Source organism: Oryx dammah, unplaced genomic scaffold, assembly GCF_014754425.2.
Source record: "Oryx dammah isolate SB20612 unplaced genomic scaffold, SCBI_Odam_1.1 HiC_scaffold_17, whole genome shotgun sequence".
NCBI classification, from domain to species: domain Eukaryota; kingdom Metazoa; phylum Chordata; class Mammalia; order Artiodactyla; family Bovidae; genus Oryx; species Oryx dammah.
Window position 1 is genome coordinate 64,556,300 of NW_024070201.1, and position 20,109 is coordinate 64,576,408.

The window sequence follows — 20,109 nt, forward strand, 5'->3', positions numbered from 1 at the left end:
GTTGGTGGTGATGGTGATGGTGGTGATGGTGGTGGTGGTGATGGTGGTGATGGTGGTGGTGGTGATGGTGGTGTTGGTGATGGTGATGGTGGTGATGGTGGTGTTGGTGATGGTGGTGATGGTGATCATGGTGACATTGGTGATGGGGGTGATGGTGGTGGTGACACTTGCCAAGCTTTGTGGTATGCCAGGCACTGTTCTATAAACTCACCATTCAAAGATTAACTAATTTACCCTTGCAGTAATTCTGTGGAGTGGGTAGCTTTATTATCCCTAAATTCGAGTTGAGGAAACAGGTTCAAGGGATTAACTTGTAAGTTAACTTGTAAAAGATATTGCTAACCACAGGGTTCAGACCCAGGTCTTAATGAAACTGCACTCTTAATGAAACTCTTCTCCTCTCTATCCTAAGCCCATGCACAGCTTCCTCAGTAACCTCTGAGGTTCCGTTTTCATGTGTCTAAAAAACAGAGATATCACTATCACCTAACAGTTTTGTTTTAGGCTTAACTGAGGAAACACATGGACATTATTGACAGTGGCACCTGGCACTTAATAAGTGCTCAGTTAACTTTACTTGGGAAAGAAAAGTCAGGCTCCTTCCTAGGAGCAGTTGGTTTTTTATTCATTATTATTAATGGCTCCAATACATAATTACTTTCCTGTTTCCTGGGAAGAAACTGTAGAAAAGGATGGAAAAAGAGGAAGGGAGGCTGCTGACTTCTGTGCCTCTGTGCCCAGGAGAAACATGCATCCAAGGTTTTGGGAACCAGGTTTGCCATCTCTTCTGTATGGAGGGGACCACAAAGCACAGGCTCTTTAATCCTGTCTTTCTTCTGCTTTTCTCTTCTTTCTTGTACTTTACAAGCTAAAGTGGAAAACTTAGTGAGGAAGATTATAGAGTTGAGTGATCCCGCTGTGGTTTTAGATGTGTGCATCCCTAATGCCTTGACGCTTTCCATTTGGGAACAAGATGGTACCCTGTCTCCTGAGAGAGTGGTCCCGACAGGGAGGAATCATTGTCTGAGCTCTTCTATCCTCCTCTCCTAGCACCTCACACCATGTCTGACACACAGTAGGTTTTCAGGAAATGCTTGTGACTTGGTGGAATTAACTCCTGGGGTCCCGACGCTCTGTCAGTCCCCTGTTCCTGTTTTGGTGGAGAAGCTACTGCCAAGTTCCCCTTGAGATGACGCCTCAAGGCCGAGAGGCAGAAAATCCCTTTCTCTCACTTCAGCTAAGGCCAGGGTAGAGTTTTTCAGAAGTGCACATTCCTTGTAAACCAAGTGCAGGCAGAGCAAACACAGTATACAAATCGATGGCGGACCCCACACCGACTCAGCGGCTGGCTGCTCTCAGCTTGGCCGGCAAGCTCTGACCTCACCTTACCCCGCGCTCTGTGTTAAGATCTCGAGTTACCCGCCCTGGGGTGGGTTTGCACTGGCAGATCCTCAGGCCTTATGGGATTCTGTTCCCTGAGGTCAGTCTGCTTCCTGATGTGGGAACACATTCCCACAATTCCTTCTCGGCCTCGAGCCATCTGCTGGTAACCTTGCTGGTGGTTATCGTTAATTAGAAACCATCGTTTTTAGGGTTTTTGAGTAGGACATGTTCACCATGTACTCCCAGATTTTAAATATCTAAGGAATCTCCCTTCCTTGTACTCCAGAAACCCAGTTCCTACGCCCCTGCCAAAGATCACTTTTATTATAGTCGTTTATTGGCTATTCTTCCAGAGTTCCTTTATACATACCGAAGGAATACTTACGGAAAAGCAGCTGGGGATACTTACTTGACACTTTATATGAGGCCCACAAACTGGGGTCTGATGAGGTGATTTGGTGTCTATAGCACTTCCTCTGCCAACTCCAAGGAATAAAGTTTGCGAAAGCGCTTTGTTGCCCGACTTAATTTCTAGTAACAGCTTCACCTTTTTTTAAAAAAAATTAACATATTTATTTTAACTGGAGGCTAATTACTTTACAATACTGTGGTGGTTTTTGCCATACATCGACATGAATCAGCCACGGGTATACGTATGTCCCGCATCCTGAACCCCGCCTCCCACCTCCCTCCCCTTCAACCTTCTGTAGCCTCCTGTGTCCATGGGGATTCTCCAGGCAAGAATACTGGAGTGGGTTGCCATGCCCACCTCCAAGGGATCTCAACCCAGGGATTGAACCCATGTCTCCGAGACTCCTGCACTGCAGGCAGATTCTTTACCACTGAGCCACCTGGGAAGCCCCAGCAAAGTGTATTGTAGCCCGACAATTTCCAGTAACAGCTTCAACCTTCTGTAGCCTTCTTTTGGGAGAGATAGAGGGGAGAAGACATTTACAGTGCATTTACAGATAATTTTGAAAATGCATGTGTGTTTTGCCTGTTTAAAAATTAAGGTACTCTGTGTGTGTGTGTGTATGTGTGTGTGTGTGTGTGTGTGTGTGTAAGCGCGCGCGCGCGAGCGCGTACAATAAGTCGCTTCATTTGTGTCCGGGTGTGTGACCCCATGGGCTGTAGCCCGCCAGGCTCCTCTGTTCATGGGATTCTCCAGGCAAGAATTCTGGAGTGGGTTGCCGTCCCCTCCTCCAGGGGATCTTCCCAACTCAGTGATCAAACCTGCGTCTCTTACGTCTCCTGCACTGGCAGGCAGGTTCTTTACCACTAGTACCACCTGGGAAGCCCCAAGGTACCGTGTATTTTAGTTCAAAGGGCCACTTGGACACCAAATCATAAGTTACGACAGAACAGCAAGTGAGAGCAGATTTGACAAATGAATTTGTTGATATTGTGTAAATAAAAAACAATATATATATATCTCTTCTCTCTTCACATATTGTACATACTGTTCTGCAAACAGTATGTATAATTTTTTAAGTTTTTTACTTAAAAAAAACTTAATGTAACATAGGCATCTTCATATCATCACTAAGAGCACTTCTTTATTTCCTTTTGGTTTTTTTTTTATGGTTACTTAGAACTTTATTGTATGAGTGAACCAAATTTTTATGAGCACTTTATTGGTGCAGTTTATGTTAATCCCTATATTTCATTGCAGCAAAAACCTTCTACATATATGCATTGACCTTGTCTAACCAGTAACATGTGGAGACAGAAATAAGACAGGATTTTGTAAGGGACAGATAGCTTGCTGATTTACCCACCCAGGCCAGTCGAATGTTGATTTAAATGATCAGGTAAGGTCCATTCTGTTCTGGTAACTGTAATAAAAATACCTCGTGGAGAGGGTTTTGAACTTGGGATTTGATAAAAGGACAATTGCATGGTTCTCTTACAAGACCTGGTTATAGTCCCTTACGTCTAATGTATGTAAAGCAGATTTCCACACCTGTGTCTGCTCCCGCTTTAGTAAAGAACTGAGGACCACCCTCATCAGTGTGGTGGGAGCACCTGTTTATATTCTGCTTCTTTATTCATATCCATCGGCATCTTGCTGCCCTGGCATGGCTGCTGCTAGCTTCTGAGTCCTTTTTGCTATACCTTTGTCTTGGCAGTTGCAACAAGTTCACACTTTAGTCTCTGTACCTTTATGAGCTGGTTTCGATCTCGAGCTTTGTCTTGTAAGGCTCTGTGGAACTCTGACGTTGGCCATGGCTTGATGGAGCCCCGGCTGAAACCTTAGGGTGCTGTGCCATTCCTGTCACTGTCAGGGGAGGAGACATCTTGAAGTCCTCAGTTGGGTAGCATCACGATGCTCCCGGGGTGCCACTGTGAAAATCCCTGGGCAATAATCACCTGCTTAATCACGTCCAGTCCCAGTCAACAGTGATTACGCCCCTGCCATGCTCCAGGAGGTTTCCATAGCTCTTGACTTTGAAGGCCCACTCTTACCGCTGAACTCTCTTTTTCGATTTTACCTGAAGCGTCTTCATGAGCACAGCATTCTCCCAGTGTGGTTTCCTTAAGACACCAATTCCATAGCACGCAATTTAGTCTCAGAACCATGCTGACCCCTCCACATTGTGGGCCCTGAAGATACACTTGAGCAGCTCGGTTAGTAGTAACTGACTATGGGGACTTGTTTCCCCCACTTTTTGTTGAAGCTTGGCTCTTTCACCTGTGGTTTTGAGACTTCCCAGTGGCTGTGAGGACCTTGTTGGGAGCTAGCAGCCGGAAGCAGCTTCCCTGCCTCTTCCTGTCCCAGGGCCTCCCTCTGGGACCACCCACTTGATTTCTATGTCCGATCTGAGATAACCCTCTAGCCTCGAAGACCAGCTGGGACCCACCTGCAAGATCTTGGCCTGGTGACCGAGGAAGACTTCCCTGGCTTGGTCAAACCTGCCCACATCGGTGAACCTTAGGTTCTCTGGGTGGAGTGGCCTTCTGATCTCTTGGATCAGAAAATGCAGTTCTCTTGGATCTCAAAATGCAGGGTCCACCACAGACACATCTTCAGTCCTAGGAAAAAGAAGGTATTTTCCTTGCTCAGTGTGGGTTTTCAGCATTCCAGGGTTCTTCCTGGTACAAAAGTTTAGGTCATGCATGTTTCTTCTTCTTGTGACCCAATCTTGTTGTGTCTATCTTCTGCACCTTGTGACATCTTGCTGTCACAACTTCCTGTTTATCCGATACGTGGGAATGCATTGTTTTGAGGAGTTAAAACCCAGTCAGTGTGGTCAGAAGTTTGAATGTTTGCTCCTTAGTAACCGTGGCTGATGGGATGCGTAAATAAAGTCATTGGACATTCTGAAGGCTTTTTTCTCTAGGGAACTCACTGGATTCTTGGCTTCAGCTTCCTCACCTTGTTTGGGCTAAATTAAAGAAAGAGCAGTAGCGATGGTCGCATGATTTGTCTGGGGGAGAAGGAGGTCTGGTGCCAATACCCCCATTTTTCATTTTCTTTTTTTTGTAGCTCTTAAGGCTCTTTGAACTTATCTTGGGAGTGTATTGATTCACCTGCTAGCTCTTCATAACCCTCTCTGCAAAGATGTAAGCTCCTTGAGAACAGAAGCCTCGCCTATTCTTGCTCTGTTCTTATTCTCTTCTCGCCTGGTGCTAGAACAATGTCTGGCACATAAAGGGCAGCTGAATGAATGTTGGTGCTAGATAAATAAAATAGACCCGTTCTCCTCTGAAGGACTTTTCAGCTGCTCGGGGATGGGCAGTGAGACCACCGAAACCATGGTACCTGAATATATTCTTGCATGAATTTTCGAGGCAAGACAGGGTAGAGTTATGAAAAAATGTTGAATTTGCAGAAGAAGTTTGAATGTTAACTATGCCACTGACTTATTTGGGAGACCTCTCTGTGCCTCAATTTCTTTATCTATACATGAGGGATAATAATTGCTCCCCCCACACACATACTTTCCAATACTTGGATGAAGAATGTATGCAAAATGCATTTTAAGCCAAGTCTGCAAACATGGGGGAATTAATTACACAGTTGTGATATTCCTCTTCCTTATCTTTTGCTGCACTTGAAGCAAGGTGCCCTGGCCTGCCTCCACTATTAGAAATAGGATCCCCTGTGGCTGCCCTCTGGAGATGGTTTACCCATAAAGTGAATGAAGGAGCAGAAGTCCCTCTAGGATTCCCATCCCGCCCTCTCCCCGCCCGCCCCCCCCCGCCCCATTCTCTAATAACCTTGGTTGGGGCAGGGCATTCCTAGGGCCTAGGAAAGCACACTCCCTTCCCAGGCCTGGTCTCAGTGCCTGTTTCGCTGGCAAGCATGCCAATTCATTGTGCATCCGTGAACTGGGCTCCAGGAGCTGTGGCATCAAGGACTGCTTGACGGTGTTTCTCTCTCTCCAGGCGACTGCTGAAGAGTGAACTTGGATCATTCATTACAGACTATTTCCAGGTAAGTTCTGTGCATCTGAGCATGGGTTGTATTTTGCACGTGGGTACATGGACTGATACAGTACACAGGACACGCCTTCACAATCCAAAATTACGTATCCCAAGTTCCTCCTGTGTGCTGAGCACTGCGGTGCAGTGACTGTGGAGGCATACAGGACAGGTGTCCTTGCTCTTTTGGAGATTATAGTCTCAGGCAGCAGTTCTCAGGCTTTTTGGTCTCAGGAACCCCTTTATGTTCTTAAAAACGATCATTTATTTGGATTAACTGTATCTTCACCATGATAGAAATTAGACATGAGAAACTTTACTGTATGCCTTAATTCATTCAAATAATAAACCTACTGCATGTTAGCATTAATGACATTTTTATGAACAATAACTTTTTCAGACTAAATGTAGAAGTGTGGCATTGTGTTATATGCCTGCAAATTTGCCTGCAGACTGGATCCTCAAATCGGCTTCATCATCAGTCTATTGTGATAAAACACATCTGGAAAATATTGCACAGTCTCCGGAAAATTCCACAGTACACTCACGGAGGATGCAAGGCAAATAACAGCTTAGTGTTGTTAAGAAAATCGTTTTGACCATGTGGAAGAGGTCTGGGTGATCCCCCAGGGGACCCTGAGCCACACTTGGAGAACGGCTTCTCTACTGCCATTCCCTCCCACCCAGTGAATGGTACCTAATTGAGTGCAATGATATGTCCCTTTAGTCAAGTTCTTTCTTGTCATTAAGCCTGTCAGTCTGTTCTGTTAAAGGTAGAATTGAATCAGACAAGCTAACATCCCTCCTGCCTAGACACGGTTGTCATGCAGCTAGTGAACTCAAGACTCCAATTTCAGTCACAGATGGTTTCTAACCCACTGGCACGAGCTGGCTTCCTGACTCCAGCCAAAGGCACGTGGTGGGAGGGCGTGGGGAGGTGTCATGTAACTGAGTGGGTGACTTCCACGAAGTCAGAGCTGAGTGTCTGGGGCAAGCTACTTCCCCTCTCTATGCCTCAGTTTCCCCATCTGTAAAATGGAATTTTAAAAAATGACCTACCTTACAGGTCCCTGTTCGGTCCACATGAAATAATGCATGCAAAGCACACAGCACATAGTGTGAGGGGCCGGGGTGGGGGGCAGCAGAGAGGAATGCTTAGAGCCAGACTGCCTGGGCTCAGCGCCCAGCACGGCCACTTTCTAGCTGTGTGACCTTGGGAAGCCACTTTACCTCTCTTATTTTAGTGTCTTGTTCTGTAAAAACAGGGGTCATAGAATGTAACCTTGTAGGGCTGTTGTGAGGACTAAGGTTATTATTTGTTAAGTGTTCGAATAGTGATTAGTACAGAGTAAAACAGAATAATGTGTTCATTAAATATCTATATAATGTTGACCCTTGAACAACATGGGTTTGAATCACAAAGGTCCACTGGTACACGTTTGGTTGATTTTTTAATAGTAAATACTACTGTATTTACTGTAGGATCCATGGTTGGTTCAATCTGTGAATATCAAAGATCTTGGGAAGCAGAAGACTGACTATAAATTATATGCAGATTTTCAAGTACGTGGAGGGTTGGCTCCCCAAAGCCCCCCATGTTGTTCAAGAATCAGCTGTATACATATTCTTTATTCTAAAGTGTAATCCATCCATTTTAATGGGAAAGTGACATAAAAATCCATAACAAATTGGTTTCAGGTTGGTGATGTTATTCAGTGTCCCAGGTGAGCACACTTTTAAGACAGTATAAAGAGTCTGTAGGTTTTAAAAACAACACAAGCATCCTTTCATTTTCTTTGCATAGATCAGGAAGCTTAAACTTTTATGTGCACTTTGAAAGAATGACAAATGTCAGTTGTTACACACACCCACACACACACACCAGAAAATGGCCACTTGGCCATTCTAAGTCTGGACAAAGCAAGACCCAACAGAAGCCCGGAATTCAGTCAGGTCAAAAGTCTCAGTAGCTTGAAAGACAACCCCTGTCCAGGGAGAGAGACAAACAAAGATTAAAGAAGAGATAATTAGTCACAAATGTGAATCATTTCAGTTGCCCTTGACTCAGAGGTCAGTCTTGTCCACACTCTCTTCTCTGGCTGTCTCTAGTGACTGAGTTTTACATCCCACTACAGAAGTGGTTTTTCAGTCCCTTCTGGAGAAACCTGCAGGCCCAGCTGCCTTCCTCATTGACATTTAAAATAGACAAGGTTCCCTGTGTGGTTTCAACCAGGTTTGAAGTGTCAGTCATTGCTTGGCTTTGGGGGCTCCCCCTTGGATAAGTGGGGGAGGGCTTTTGGGTGGGGATTTGTTTATCTGGGAAGCCCTGAGGTTTCGAGGGCAGTTAGTACTGCTTACAAAGTGTGCCAGACACTTAACAGCTGGTAACCACATGTCATGTTTTATCTAGAGCTTAATCAGAGAGACTGCTTGGTGACTGTTGAGTCTCCTTCTGGGAGTTTTTCATGATTTCAAATCTGGGTTTTTCCTTAGTTTAAGGTGCTAGATTGGAACAAAGGCTATCCTAGACACTGTTTGTTAAAATGTTGGTTTAGATCTCATGCGGGCACAGAGCCATTTTTAAAAATGTGTTTGGTTCTCTAGTCCCTAGAAATTACCTAGCACATAGTAGATGCCCAGTAAACTTTCTTGGGCTAGAGGAAGGGGTTGTCCACTGTGGATACATGAGAGATTTGAGGAGGTGTATGCCATGGTATGGAGCAACCTTTTTGGCTTCGTGGTGTTTCCTTATTTTCCTTTGGCACTTCTGATCCTGCCAGGGAAAGTCTTGGTTTGCGGCCTTGTGTCTGTTATATTCCTGCAAGACTTGATGATCTTTGTTGTTTAAGGAAGAGAGAGCAGGTTTCACACTTAGTGTCTTCAGCCAGAAGCACTTAATTAGAGTTATGTAACATCGTTTAGTTTGCATTGAGTAGATCCTTGAGTTACTTTCTGTTTATGGTAAATGGGGTTGCTATGGTTTCTTTTTTAAACATATTTATATTTTGAAAAAGTGGACTGAGGGGAACTTCCCTCAGTTCCCTGGTGGTCCAGGGGTTAAGACTTCGCTTTCTAATGCAGGGGGTATGGGCTTCTGGTCAGGGAGCTAAGATCTTCCTTGCCTTGGGGCCAAAAAACCAAAGCATAAAACAGAAGCAATATTGTAACAAATTCAATAAAGACTTTTAAAATGGTCCACATTAAAAAATATATATATTTAAAAATAAAGAACAAGAAAATGGATTGATTGAAGAAAAATAGTATAGAGGAATAACAGTGTAACGCTTGGCCCTGGTTGTGGCCAAGTGGTGACGGTGGTTCAAGAGAGACTCAGGTTTGGAAAGTCCTTCGCCAGGCACCCTTGGTAATGGGCTGGTTTCAAAGCCACGCCGAGAATAGTTCTTCAGATGAAGAGGGAAATCCAGGAGGGAAGGTGTATAGAGGCAACCTCAGCCTTCACACTCAAGTTATCAGCTGTAGTTTTAAGAGGGACAGTCAGGATGGGCTCCAGAAAAAGCATTCCTCCAGAAAGAAGGAGGGGGCAAGGTCTGGGGACAAGTGAGGAATGAAATCCGGGGGTGGACTGTTGCAACCCCCATGCCGGGGTCATGGCTGTTGGGTAAGGTGACGAGTGGGCTCCTCTGTGTGGAGGATCAGATGACCACCCTCCCAGACATCTGTACTCAGCAGTGAGGTCTGCCTCCTGGTACCTAAAACCCCCATTCCAGAGATCACTGTTTGTAAAATCCATCACTGGGGCTCCAGTTCGCTTTTGAAAGTGAACATTCTCATTTTGCAGCTTTAAAAAAAGATGGTCTTCAGGGAAGAATAATGAAAATGACCTGAGGTGAGGGAAGGGGGAAAGCAGGTGGGAAAATGGTGCTTATCTTCTGCCTGCACACAGAGAAGACAGCCCATTTGATTGGCAAAAGCACAGATAGATTTCCAGAAGACACAGGCCAGAAAAAATCTTTGACATTTGCAGTATTGATTTTCTTTTTTCTTTGGTCTGTTTTGAATTGCACCCAGAAGGAAAATTGGGGTTTCAGACAGGAACTCTATCCTAGAGACAGCCCTGGGCGGGGGGGTGGGGTGGGTGGGTAATTGGTTTCTTTTAACTCTGGAAATGGATGATAGGAAATGCTCTGCATTTTTCTCTTAACTGATTAGGTACCTTGGTGGTTCGGGATGTGGGGATGGGAAGAGTGGCAGATTGCACTTTCTGTGGTTCTGCCTCTGTTGGCTGTGTTGTGTTTGTCGGAAGCTTTTCCTCAAGCCCAGAAAGTTAAATTATTTTTGGTGGAACCAGAGTTTTGCTTGATACAGAAACTCAGTGTGGAGTCAGTGACTTTCAACAAGATTTGTTAATCACTCAGTCGTGTCTGACTCTTTTGTGACCCTACAGACTGTAGCCCACCAGGCTCCTCTGTCCATGGGATTTTTCCTGGCAAGAATAATGGAGTGGGTTGCCATTTCCGTCTCCAGGCGATCTTCCCAACCCAGGGACTGAACCCACGTCTCTTGCATCTGCTGCATTGGCAGGCAGAGTCTCTTCCACTGAGCTACCTGGGAAGCCCTTGAACAAGACACTACGTAGCAAAAGGGGAAATTTGGCAACCACACTTGTCAATAGGTCACAGATGGCCTAGTAGTGTGTGATACGAATGTTTCCATCTTCTTCTCATATCTGTGAGTCCCAGGAGGCCAGTTTCCCATTAACTCACCATTGTCAGAGAGGTTCATCAAGGGCATGGGGCAGTGGCAGGAAGCTGAAGGAGAGACCCAGAGAAGCGTCCTGGTCACCATGGTGTATGAAATTGAAGAGCAGGGCTGTAGATACATCCATACAGGTAATACAGAACGTTGTGTTAACTGAAGCCCTGAGTGGAAGGTAAAGGCTTAAAAACAGGCCCCAAATAAATACATTGTTTAGGTACAAAGATAGGGCTTGTAAGAATCCAGAAAAATTAGGGTGGAGAAACAATAAAGAGTGGGGGAAATAATTTTTGCAATTTCCAAACCCAAATGGAATAGGGTACAAAAGTTTAAACTCTTTAATCCACTTGGGAAGGCTAGAGTGATTCCTGAAATGGGAAAAAAGATAAATTAGGAGGGCTTCTCAGGTGGCGCTGGTGGTAGAGAACTAGCCTGCCATTGCACGAGACATAAGTGACTCGGGTTCGATCCCTGGGTCGGGAAGATCCCCTGGAGGAAGAAATGACTACCCACTCCAGTATTTTTGCCTGGAGAATCCATGGACAGAGAAGCCTGGTGGACAACAGTCCATAGGTTCACAAAAAGGCAGATATGACTGAAGCAACTTAGCATGCAAGCACACAGGTAGTGAGGGACAGTTCCCATATACTGCTTCGAAGGTGAAATTGGAGCCAGGATCCAGAGGGGCTTTAAACAAGAGGAGCTGAACTCCAGGATGAAGATGGGAGAGATGGGGAGAGGATGATGTCTTTAGGTGAGAAGGTCATTAGAGGTTGCATTTTGAATTTGGCCAGCTCTTGGAAGAGAGGCCTTACTTACGTACAGAGTCTATGAACACTGGGGTGGCCTAACACCTCCCTTGGCTGCTGAGAAGGGAGAGAAAAAGTTGGCATAGTCTGGGGGCTTCCAGGAGGACCCCTAGCTCTTTCAGGCTGCCTTCTGTGGGGTTGCCCACCACCCAGCCTCTTTGCTGTGCTTAATCTCCTCAGCAATTACTTGAATTTTGTGCAATTATTTGAATATTTTTATTGGACTTTCCTCCAATTTCATGGAGATAAATGGAAAAATGAGTCTTGAAATGGATAACCATAAATCTTAATATAAGTGAGAGAAAGATGGAAATCTGTGGACATGCTGAAACGGCAACTCTTTAGCCTTTAAATGAGGTTATTACACGTTCAACTGTTAAAGAAGGAACATGTACACACCAAATGCTGCAAATATATCACTCGAAGATGAGCTCCAAAAATGAGGTGTAATTAGGGATTTTATCATCTAATACTCTATGGGAACAGAACTCCCCCTTATAACACGTCAGTGTCTTATTCCACATGCGTATGTGTTTTTGGAAACCCATTATGGATGAAATTGGGTGACTAGGCTGGGAATGGTAGGAGAAGGGTTTAGGGAGCCAGTGTGAGAAGGGATGGAAGACAGAGCTAGATGCTGGACACATGAGAACACCTAGCACTTCAGTGGCCTGAGAAGTAAAGACTGAGGTGGGAAGGCCGAAGAGTATTGTTAGACTTGGAAAGCAGCAGGGGCCCTTTCTCGGAGGCTGTTCTACAACTAAAGGAAGACAAAAATAACCATCATAGTAGCAAAAGCTAATATTATCCAACATTTATGTGTCAGGCATTGTTCTAAGCTGTTGGTTCTCAAAGTGTGGTCCTGAGACCTGCATTTTCAGCATCACCTGAGAAAGTGTCAGATAAACAAATCCTCAGGCCCCTCCTCAGATGAACTGAATCAGAAACTGTGGGGTTCGGCCCAGCAGTCTGTGTTTTAGCAAGTCCTCGGGGATTCTCGCGTGCGCTCAAGTCTTGAGAACTGATCTGAGAACCATTCCTGCACTAAGTCATGTAGACCTCCGGACAGAGGATGAGAAAATTTTCATTGTTATCGTTTAGCACGTATCGTAGCTGAACGTGGGGAAAGAGAGGTTATCCACTATCATTCAGCTTATAAAAGTGTGCATGCATGCTAAGCTGCTTGAGTCGTGGCCGACTTTTTGTGACCCTATGGACTGTAGCCCGCCATGCTCCTCTGTCCATGGAATCTTCCAGCAAGAACACTGGAGTGGGTTGCCATGCCCTCCTCCAGGGGATCTTCCCGACCCAGGGATCATACCCTGTGTCTATTATATCTCTTGCATTGGCAGGCTGTTTCTCTACCACTAGCGCCACCTGGGAAGCCCAGTAAAAGGTAGAGCACAGATCAAAACCAGGCCATCTGGCCACGAGAAAAAAATCTTTTGGATTATATAATTTAAGTGTCAAAAATGCCCTGGAGACATCCCCTGAAAAACCCCGGAGAAGAAAATTTTCAATGCTTTTAAATTTTATATTTTCAGTATCTAGCAAAACAGACGTGGAACTGTTTCCCTGCTTCCTCATAAAATAACCTGAAAAAAGCCCCAATTCATCCTTTCAGTGAATTTTACCAACGAAATGATGCTAATGAAGAATTAGCATTTGTATACCAAGTTTTAAATTGTCTTCAGTCTCCCATCTGGGGCTTTCTCTCTGGTCTCATCACTCCTACACATTGGTTTATTAAGAACTCCCTGGGCCTGGGGGTGAGTTTTGTTTATAAGACTTTTTATTGCTTATCTAGGAAGACATCCAGGTTCACAGGAAATGTAGACATCCTTAGAGATGATGGCTGTACTTTCAAAGTCACAAAAGGGGAAAAAAATGGAGGTGGCCCGTGAATCCATCATTGGCTTGACGCCAATGACAGCAACCTCTGTAGACATTGCTGTCTCTGGAAACAAATGCCTGGACTGGAATTATTGGTTAATACTAGTTCTTGGTAGGCAGAGTGACATACTGCCAGATCCTTCTTGGGTAGGAAAGAATGTCTTATCTGGGGATAGAATCCATCTGGGAGCCAGGTGTGTGCCTTGCTGGATATAGAATGTGGTTGGGAAGATCCCCTGGAGGAGGGCATGGCAACCCACTCCAGTATTCTTGCTTGGAGAATCCCATAGACAAAGGAACCTGGCTACAGTCCATGGGGTCTCACAGAGTTGGACACGACTGAAGGAACCTAGCACAATGGAGAGGGAGGCCCCAGGAAAGCCCTTTTGGAGAGGCAGAATTTGAGAAGCTGTGGCAGGATTGGGCAGCAGCAATGACTCAGAAGAATGAAAGTTTTGGTGGAACCTAGTTACACAGCCTGAAATTGCCAAGCTGACCTCCCCACCGTATCTGAACCAGATGGATCTTATCTATTTTCCTTTGTGGGCAAGGGCATTAAAAAACCTTTCCAGCTGATAGGGCAGAAGAGTGTGATGCCTAAAAACACCAGCCTTTCTGCCAGGGAGGTCTGAATCCCAGTTCTTGCCAGAACACTTTGTGGCTGTGTGACTGTAGGCATGTTACCTAGCCTCTCTGAAACTCAGTTTTCTCAGTGATAATCTAGCTGTAATCACAGTACCTACTTCAAAAGATTGTTGCCTGTTACTAGAGGAGATGACATTATATCAAGTGCTTTGTACAAAGTGAGCCATCAAGGAATGAGAGCTGTTCACCTTAGTATTTTTTTTAATCATCATTGCTGAAGTAAAAGAGAGTCATATGCTGGGGGAAAGATTTGAGCTTTGGATTCCAACCAATCTGGATGCAAGTTCTGGTCTTACATTCAGTAGTTGCTTCTCTGAACCTCTAGCTTCCCTGATAGCTCAGTTGGTACAGAATCCGCCTGCAGTGCAGGACACCGTGTTTTTATTCCAGGGTCGGAAAGATCCACTGGAGAAGGGATAGGCTACTCACTGCAGTATTCTTGGGCTTCTCTTGTGGCATAGCTGGTAAAGAATCTGCTTGCAGTGTGGGAGATCTGGGTTCAATCCCTGGGTTGGGAAGATCCCCTGGAGAACGAAAAGGCTACCCACTCCAATATTCTGGCCTGGAGAATTCCATGGACTGTATAGTTCATGGGGTCGCAAAGAGTTAGATACAACAGACTTTCACTTTCACTTCTCTGATCCTCAGTTTCTTCTTCTGTATAAAGGGTATCAGTTTGTGGCAATGGTAGAGTGAGATCACACATTCTGAGGGTACAATACAGAGCCTGACAAAGAGTAAAACCAATGTTATCTCTCCTGTTATCCTTGCTGTTCTTACTGTCATCATCACTGCTAAAGCACCAGAAGCAATGGATGTTTAGCAGCCTTAAGCATTTACAGAGCTCCTACCTTGTGTGGAAATAGCATCATTCACTCCAACTCCTAGCTTGTTGGTTCTTCATCTTCCTGAGTCCTTCAGGCCGGGTCAGGGAGCAGCCCGGCAGTTTTCATAGGCCCACTCTCTCTGTCCTCCCCAACTCCTTCTGCCCACTCTCCAGGATTACCCAGGATGAGCTGAGTCTTTTCAATCCACTGAAGACTGCATATGTTTGGCTACTTTTCCACAGACATCGTTGTTTTGCTTTGCTTTATTTTTTTGTGTTTTTTCCTTGGAGCCTTGTTCTTCTGCTGGCAGCCCATTTTCAACATCTTCATAAACATAGGTCAGCTTTTTTTTTTTTTCCTTCTGGATCCTCTGCCCCTTCATTAAAGGGCTATGTATTCACCGTCCAAGTTCATTTATGGGGTCTGCATTAAGTAACAACTGGCCCATTTCCTTGGTGGCTGCTATTGACTATAACTGGTTTTTTGGCTCAAAGCCTTTGGGTTGGGAGGTGATGGGGTTGGTGCCATTGGGCAGGAAGTGGGGCAAGAGGAAAGTCGGGATCTTCTCCAGCTCTGTTCCCATACAGACATTTTCTCAGCACCTTCTAGAGTCAGGTGTTTATCTGTGGCTGGGAATACTGGCAGGTGAGGCCAGGGGGAACAGACGCTTAGAAAGATAAGACAGCTGTCTGAATCCAGGCTGTTTTTCTCTTTTTTTTTTTCTTTAAGTCTCAGCCATTTTAAGCTACACAGATGTCCAGTCGGCGTGTCCTTGGGTGAAGTGATCAGCAGACAGGGTGGGCTTCATCATTAGCAGGTGCAGAATGCAAATGTGGTTGCTACTGGGGCGTGGAAGGCAATTCCCTTCCCATGGACCTGCAGCTGCAACCCACCATGGACAGGGGACCCCCAAGAGTTATAACCTTCACGGTCTCGGTACATAGATCAAGGGTGGTCAAAAGGCCCCCACTGAGTCACCAGCACTCCAGCCAGAGCTCTGCCAGCCCAGGGCAGGGAGGTCTGCCGCCTGGCTTTCTGCAAGATGCTGTAAGGCACCAGGGCCTGGGCCCCCACCGACGCGACCCTGTCGTCGCCTTAGGAGTAGGATGACAGCAGTGGTGGGGCAGGGCAGGGGAGATTGGCAGGGCAAGGAACAGCAGGGGGTGGGGAGCAGGGGCCTAAAAACCCCTCCTGGGGTGGCTGTAGGAGACAAGACCACAAGTGAGCTGAAGTCAAGCCCCTGGGGTGAGTTCCATTGCCCCATCAGCCTTCTCTTTTAAAAAAAAACCCACAGATTCAGAAATAAAAATATTACGAAGTGAGGAAGGCAACTGCAGAGCATAAGTCCTTTCAAAGCACTGGGACTTTAGGATTGCAGGGCCCTTTGGATCAAAGGCGGGGCCTGGTTGATTACAGTTCCCAGGAGAGCAAGTGATTGGCTCAGTTTGAGACTCAAGTGGGTCGGAGGGTGGGCACCCAGCCAGTCAGCATAGCCAGAGATGCAGGCTGGGTTCAAAGGGCTCAAGCATGCAAGAGGGGGCCCAGTGCCACTAAGTAGGTGTTGGCGACTCTCCAGAGAGGTAGGGCTGAGGGCCAGGTTAGCCCAAAAGATCCGAATTCACTTAGCACGTGCCAAAGAAAAGATGGAGATTGTACTTCTAGCTGCAGTTTATTCAACTGTAAAATAAGAGCAAAATCTACAAAGCCTAGGAGTAAAAATGCTTTCTTTAAGATGCTTTTGAAAGGTGTTTTAGCTTTCTGGAAAATGGGTCCAACCTAAAAAATTATTGAAACTGTGTATGACCATTTGATTTGGACCACAGGGCTGGGGAGAGGTGAGAATGACTAGATGATTCTGAAGGCCCCTTTTCACCTCAGGTTTTTGTTACTCTTATTTTAATCTAAGCTACAGAATTTCTATGGTATTTCATGAGGTTAAATTTCATGAGAAATTTAACAAGAATGTTTTCTTTTCCATTTCTTCCATAATGCACTAATGACTTCCTTAGTTTAAAAAAAATTTCCCCAAAGTAGAGCAGGAAGGAGAGCCTATGCCATTTTTAAACGTTTGTCTAGTAGGATGCAAAGTAGTTTTCATCAAAGGAAGAAAATGCCGTTTGTAAAATAAGAGCAAAATGTACAAATGCCTAAGGGTATTAGAATTTTGGCTTCCCAGATGGCTCAGTGGTAAAGAATCCACCTGCCCATGCAGGAGCCCAGGAGACTTGGGTTCAATCCCTGGGTTGGGAGGATTCCCTGGAGTAGGAAATGGCAACTCATTCCAGTATTTATGCTTGGAAAAGTCTATGGATAGAGAAGCCTGGTGGGCTACAGTCACAGTGAATAGGACACGACTGAGCACACAGCCTATTGTGTATTAGAATTTTAGGGACTTACATCACTTTCTCTCTTCTTAAAAACATTCTATCTCTTACCTTGATTTCTTAAAAGCAAAAATGGTTTGTAACATCCAAACAGGCAATATGTACTCAGTGAATATTTATTAGCTTCTACCATGTTTTAAGCATTGTTCTCCAAGCCAGGTAACCTAAATTACATGGTCCTCACCCCTAAGAACCTAAAATCCTGACACATGGAATGTATTGACTATTACTGACTCATGATATAACCTGGACTAGGCTTTTATTTCTCTCAGTGCCTTGGACGCTCCCACCTTTAAAATTAAATAATTACAGTGCAGGAACATAATTATGAAACCTGCATCACAGGGAGGAGTCTCTCATACATTTGGAGGTAAATCTCAGAAACTTGAAGTTAAGGAGGATTTGTGGCTATTTTGGAAGAAGCCTGGGGTATCCGTGTTGGCGATGGAGGCAGTGATGGAGAGCAAGGCATCAGGACTCCTCGCACAGAGCACCTGGGGACCTTCACCGTTCTCTGGGCCAGTGAAAGGGACCAGGGCACAGACTTCAGGCCTGAATTGGGATTTTTGCTCAGAGCCATTTGGTGGCGGTTGGTTACATCTGGAAACACCTGTGCCATCCATTCCTGCCCAGGTACGGTGGCACAAAGTCCTGATTTTGATCATCTCAGTGGTGCTGTGGTGTTTTTCTTGCTTCTGGGATTCGTGTGCTTGGTGGAAGGTAGAGGACACAGAGTTTCACCATCATTACTTGTCTGTTCCATCATTCCTAGGAAAGGAATTGATTGTTTTCCCTTTAACTGAGTTGGTGGACTCCTATGGGATGTCGCTGTAACTTTGAGTTGGGGTTCCATCTTGAAACTAAATGACGGCTAATTACTTTTCAAATTAGGTTATAGCTTGGCAATTTTAGTTGGGTCTATAAAATTCCATATATGTGTCTTAGTCACAGGAATGTGATAGTGCCTTTGATAAACGACTTTGATATGTTTGATGTAGGTCCATTCATTATTGAATCTCTTTACCCGCCTGTCCTTTTGTGAAGATAGTTGGTCCATTCATTATTGAATCTCTTTACCCGCCTGTCCTTTTGTGAAGATAGTTGGGTTAAGAGAGCAACTATTGTCGTTACTGCCCATTCCCACTGATTACTGTGTGTGTGCATGTACGTGTGTGTGTGTGTGTATGTATTTAATCTTTTGGCTGTGCCCACATCATGTGGAATCTTAGTTCCCCAACCAGGGATCGAACTCCCACCCACAGCATTGGCAGCTCAGAGTCTTAACCACTGGACCACCAGGGAAGTCCCTGTGTGTATATTTATAATATTATAAAAACTTTATAATATTGCTGGTGTGATGCTATTTTATAGATGAGGGGCTCAGGACTCAGGAAAGGAAGCCCAAGATCACACAGCCAGAAAGTGGCTGAGCTGGACTTGAACACATGTCTGTCTTTCCTCTCTGCCATGTACACTCTCACCACCATGGTAACAGGGTTTTAGGGTTTTCTAAAGGAGAACACTAAGAAATGTATAGGTTTGGGGTAGGATATATACCACTGTGGATCCCTCACGCCATAAGCATAGGCCTTTGATCATCTAAAGATGTGAGTAAGTGGTGAGGCATCTCTGAGCTTCTGTGACCTTTGGAAAAGGTGCCTGCGTTGTGTGGGACCAGCTGTAGCCTTTTGAGGGAAGAAGGGGATCTGAGTGGGGAGACCTGCTGGAAGGCAGCAAGGCAGAGTAGAAAGAACCTGGCTGGTGGAGCCAGGAAGATTGAGTCTGTCTCTTGTGGGCAAGTCTACCCTGACCATCAGTAAAGTCAGGGGGTAATAGCACCAACTTGATCAGATTATTGGGAGGGTCAGAATTAGATGAGACAAAGAATAAATATCCTGTGATATCTACAAAATGCCCAACAGTTGTTAGTTGCAATTGCAAAGGGACTTCATCTTACTCTGTTTTTCCACAACTTCCTCATGCACACACTCACTGAGGGACACATACTCACTGCTGCCGTCTCTTTCATGCTAGCTTGAGAAACTGTCAGTTTTTATAAAAAGTCTATAATTTCTGCATAATTTCCCATTGCCTCCACACTCCACTTTCTGAGTTTATATGAAGGGCTCAAAGGACATTGGATGTCCACCCTAGTCCTTCCAGACAGTCCAGCCAAGCTTGTGGTCACATCTTCCCTGGTTGGAGGGATGGGAATGCCGTTTGGGTTTGGCTTTCGTCTCCTTCCTTTGTGACGGACTGTCTCGCTGACTTCTCCTGAAGCCTCAGCCTTCCTAGAGGACCGAAGGCTTCTTCAGCCTGGAGGCATGACAGTGTCCAAGTGCCTAGAACTCCATGCCTTCACCCACGTAGAGTGGACAAGGGTTAGTCACGCAGTGAAGTCTTGTGTCCTTTGTTCTCTTTCGGCAGAACCAGCTTCTAGCAAAAGGACTGCTCTTCGTGGAGGAGAAGATCAAGCTGTGTGAAGGCAAGTACAAGGCAGCCCCCGTCTGGTGGGAACTCTGACTCAGCCTTTGATGCGTGGATAGCTGAAATGAGTCTGTCCAAGAGAGGCAGGCTCCAAGCACGTGAGTCACCCCAGCCGCCTCTTCTCCAGCTAGGCGGCAGCGTTTCAGTTTGAGTCAGCCACTCCTGGCGGTGCAAGTCAGACTGTTTAAGAAATGAAGGGGAATTAAGGTGGCCTCTTGGGAGACCCCTGTAAGGGCTGGTTTTCACAAGATGTATGCCAGAGGTCTCCTTTGAAGGGATACATTATACTGTAGATCCTGTTCCCTCTGGTCTGATTTAGGCTATTTCCTATTGACCTTTGTACTGTTTCTTGGGGTTTCCCTGGTGGCTCAGATGGTAAAGAATCTGCCTGCAATGTGGGAGATCTGGGTTCGATCCCAGGGTTGGGAAGATCCCCTGGAAAAGGCTACCCACTCCAGTATTCTGGCCTAGAGAATTCCATGGACAGAGGAGCCTGGCAGGCTACAGTCCATGGGGTCACAAAGAGTCAGACATGACTGA

At 45.5% G+C, this 20,109-nt stretch overlaps 1 protein-coding gene across 2 annotated transcripts in view; it reads left to right on the forward strand.

Annotated features, from left to right (window-relative positions):
- The window catches only part of PRR5L (proline rich 5 like), a 78,838-nt gene that overhangs the window by 34,876 nt on the left and 23,853 nt on the right, over positions 1-20,109 (forward strand). For both annotated transcript variants that reach the window (XM_040259023.1, XM_040259024.1), the window contains 2 exons: positions 5,773-5,821; positions 19,510-19,567. In XM_040259023.1, coding sequence (XP_040114957.1) covers positions 5,773-5,821; positions 19,510-19,567 — 107 coding nt within the window. The remainder of the gene's footprint in view (positions 1-5,772; positions 5,822-19,509; positions 19,568-20,109) is intronic.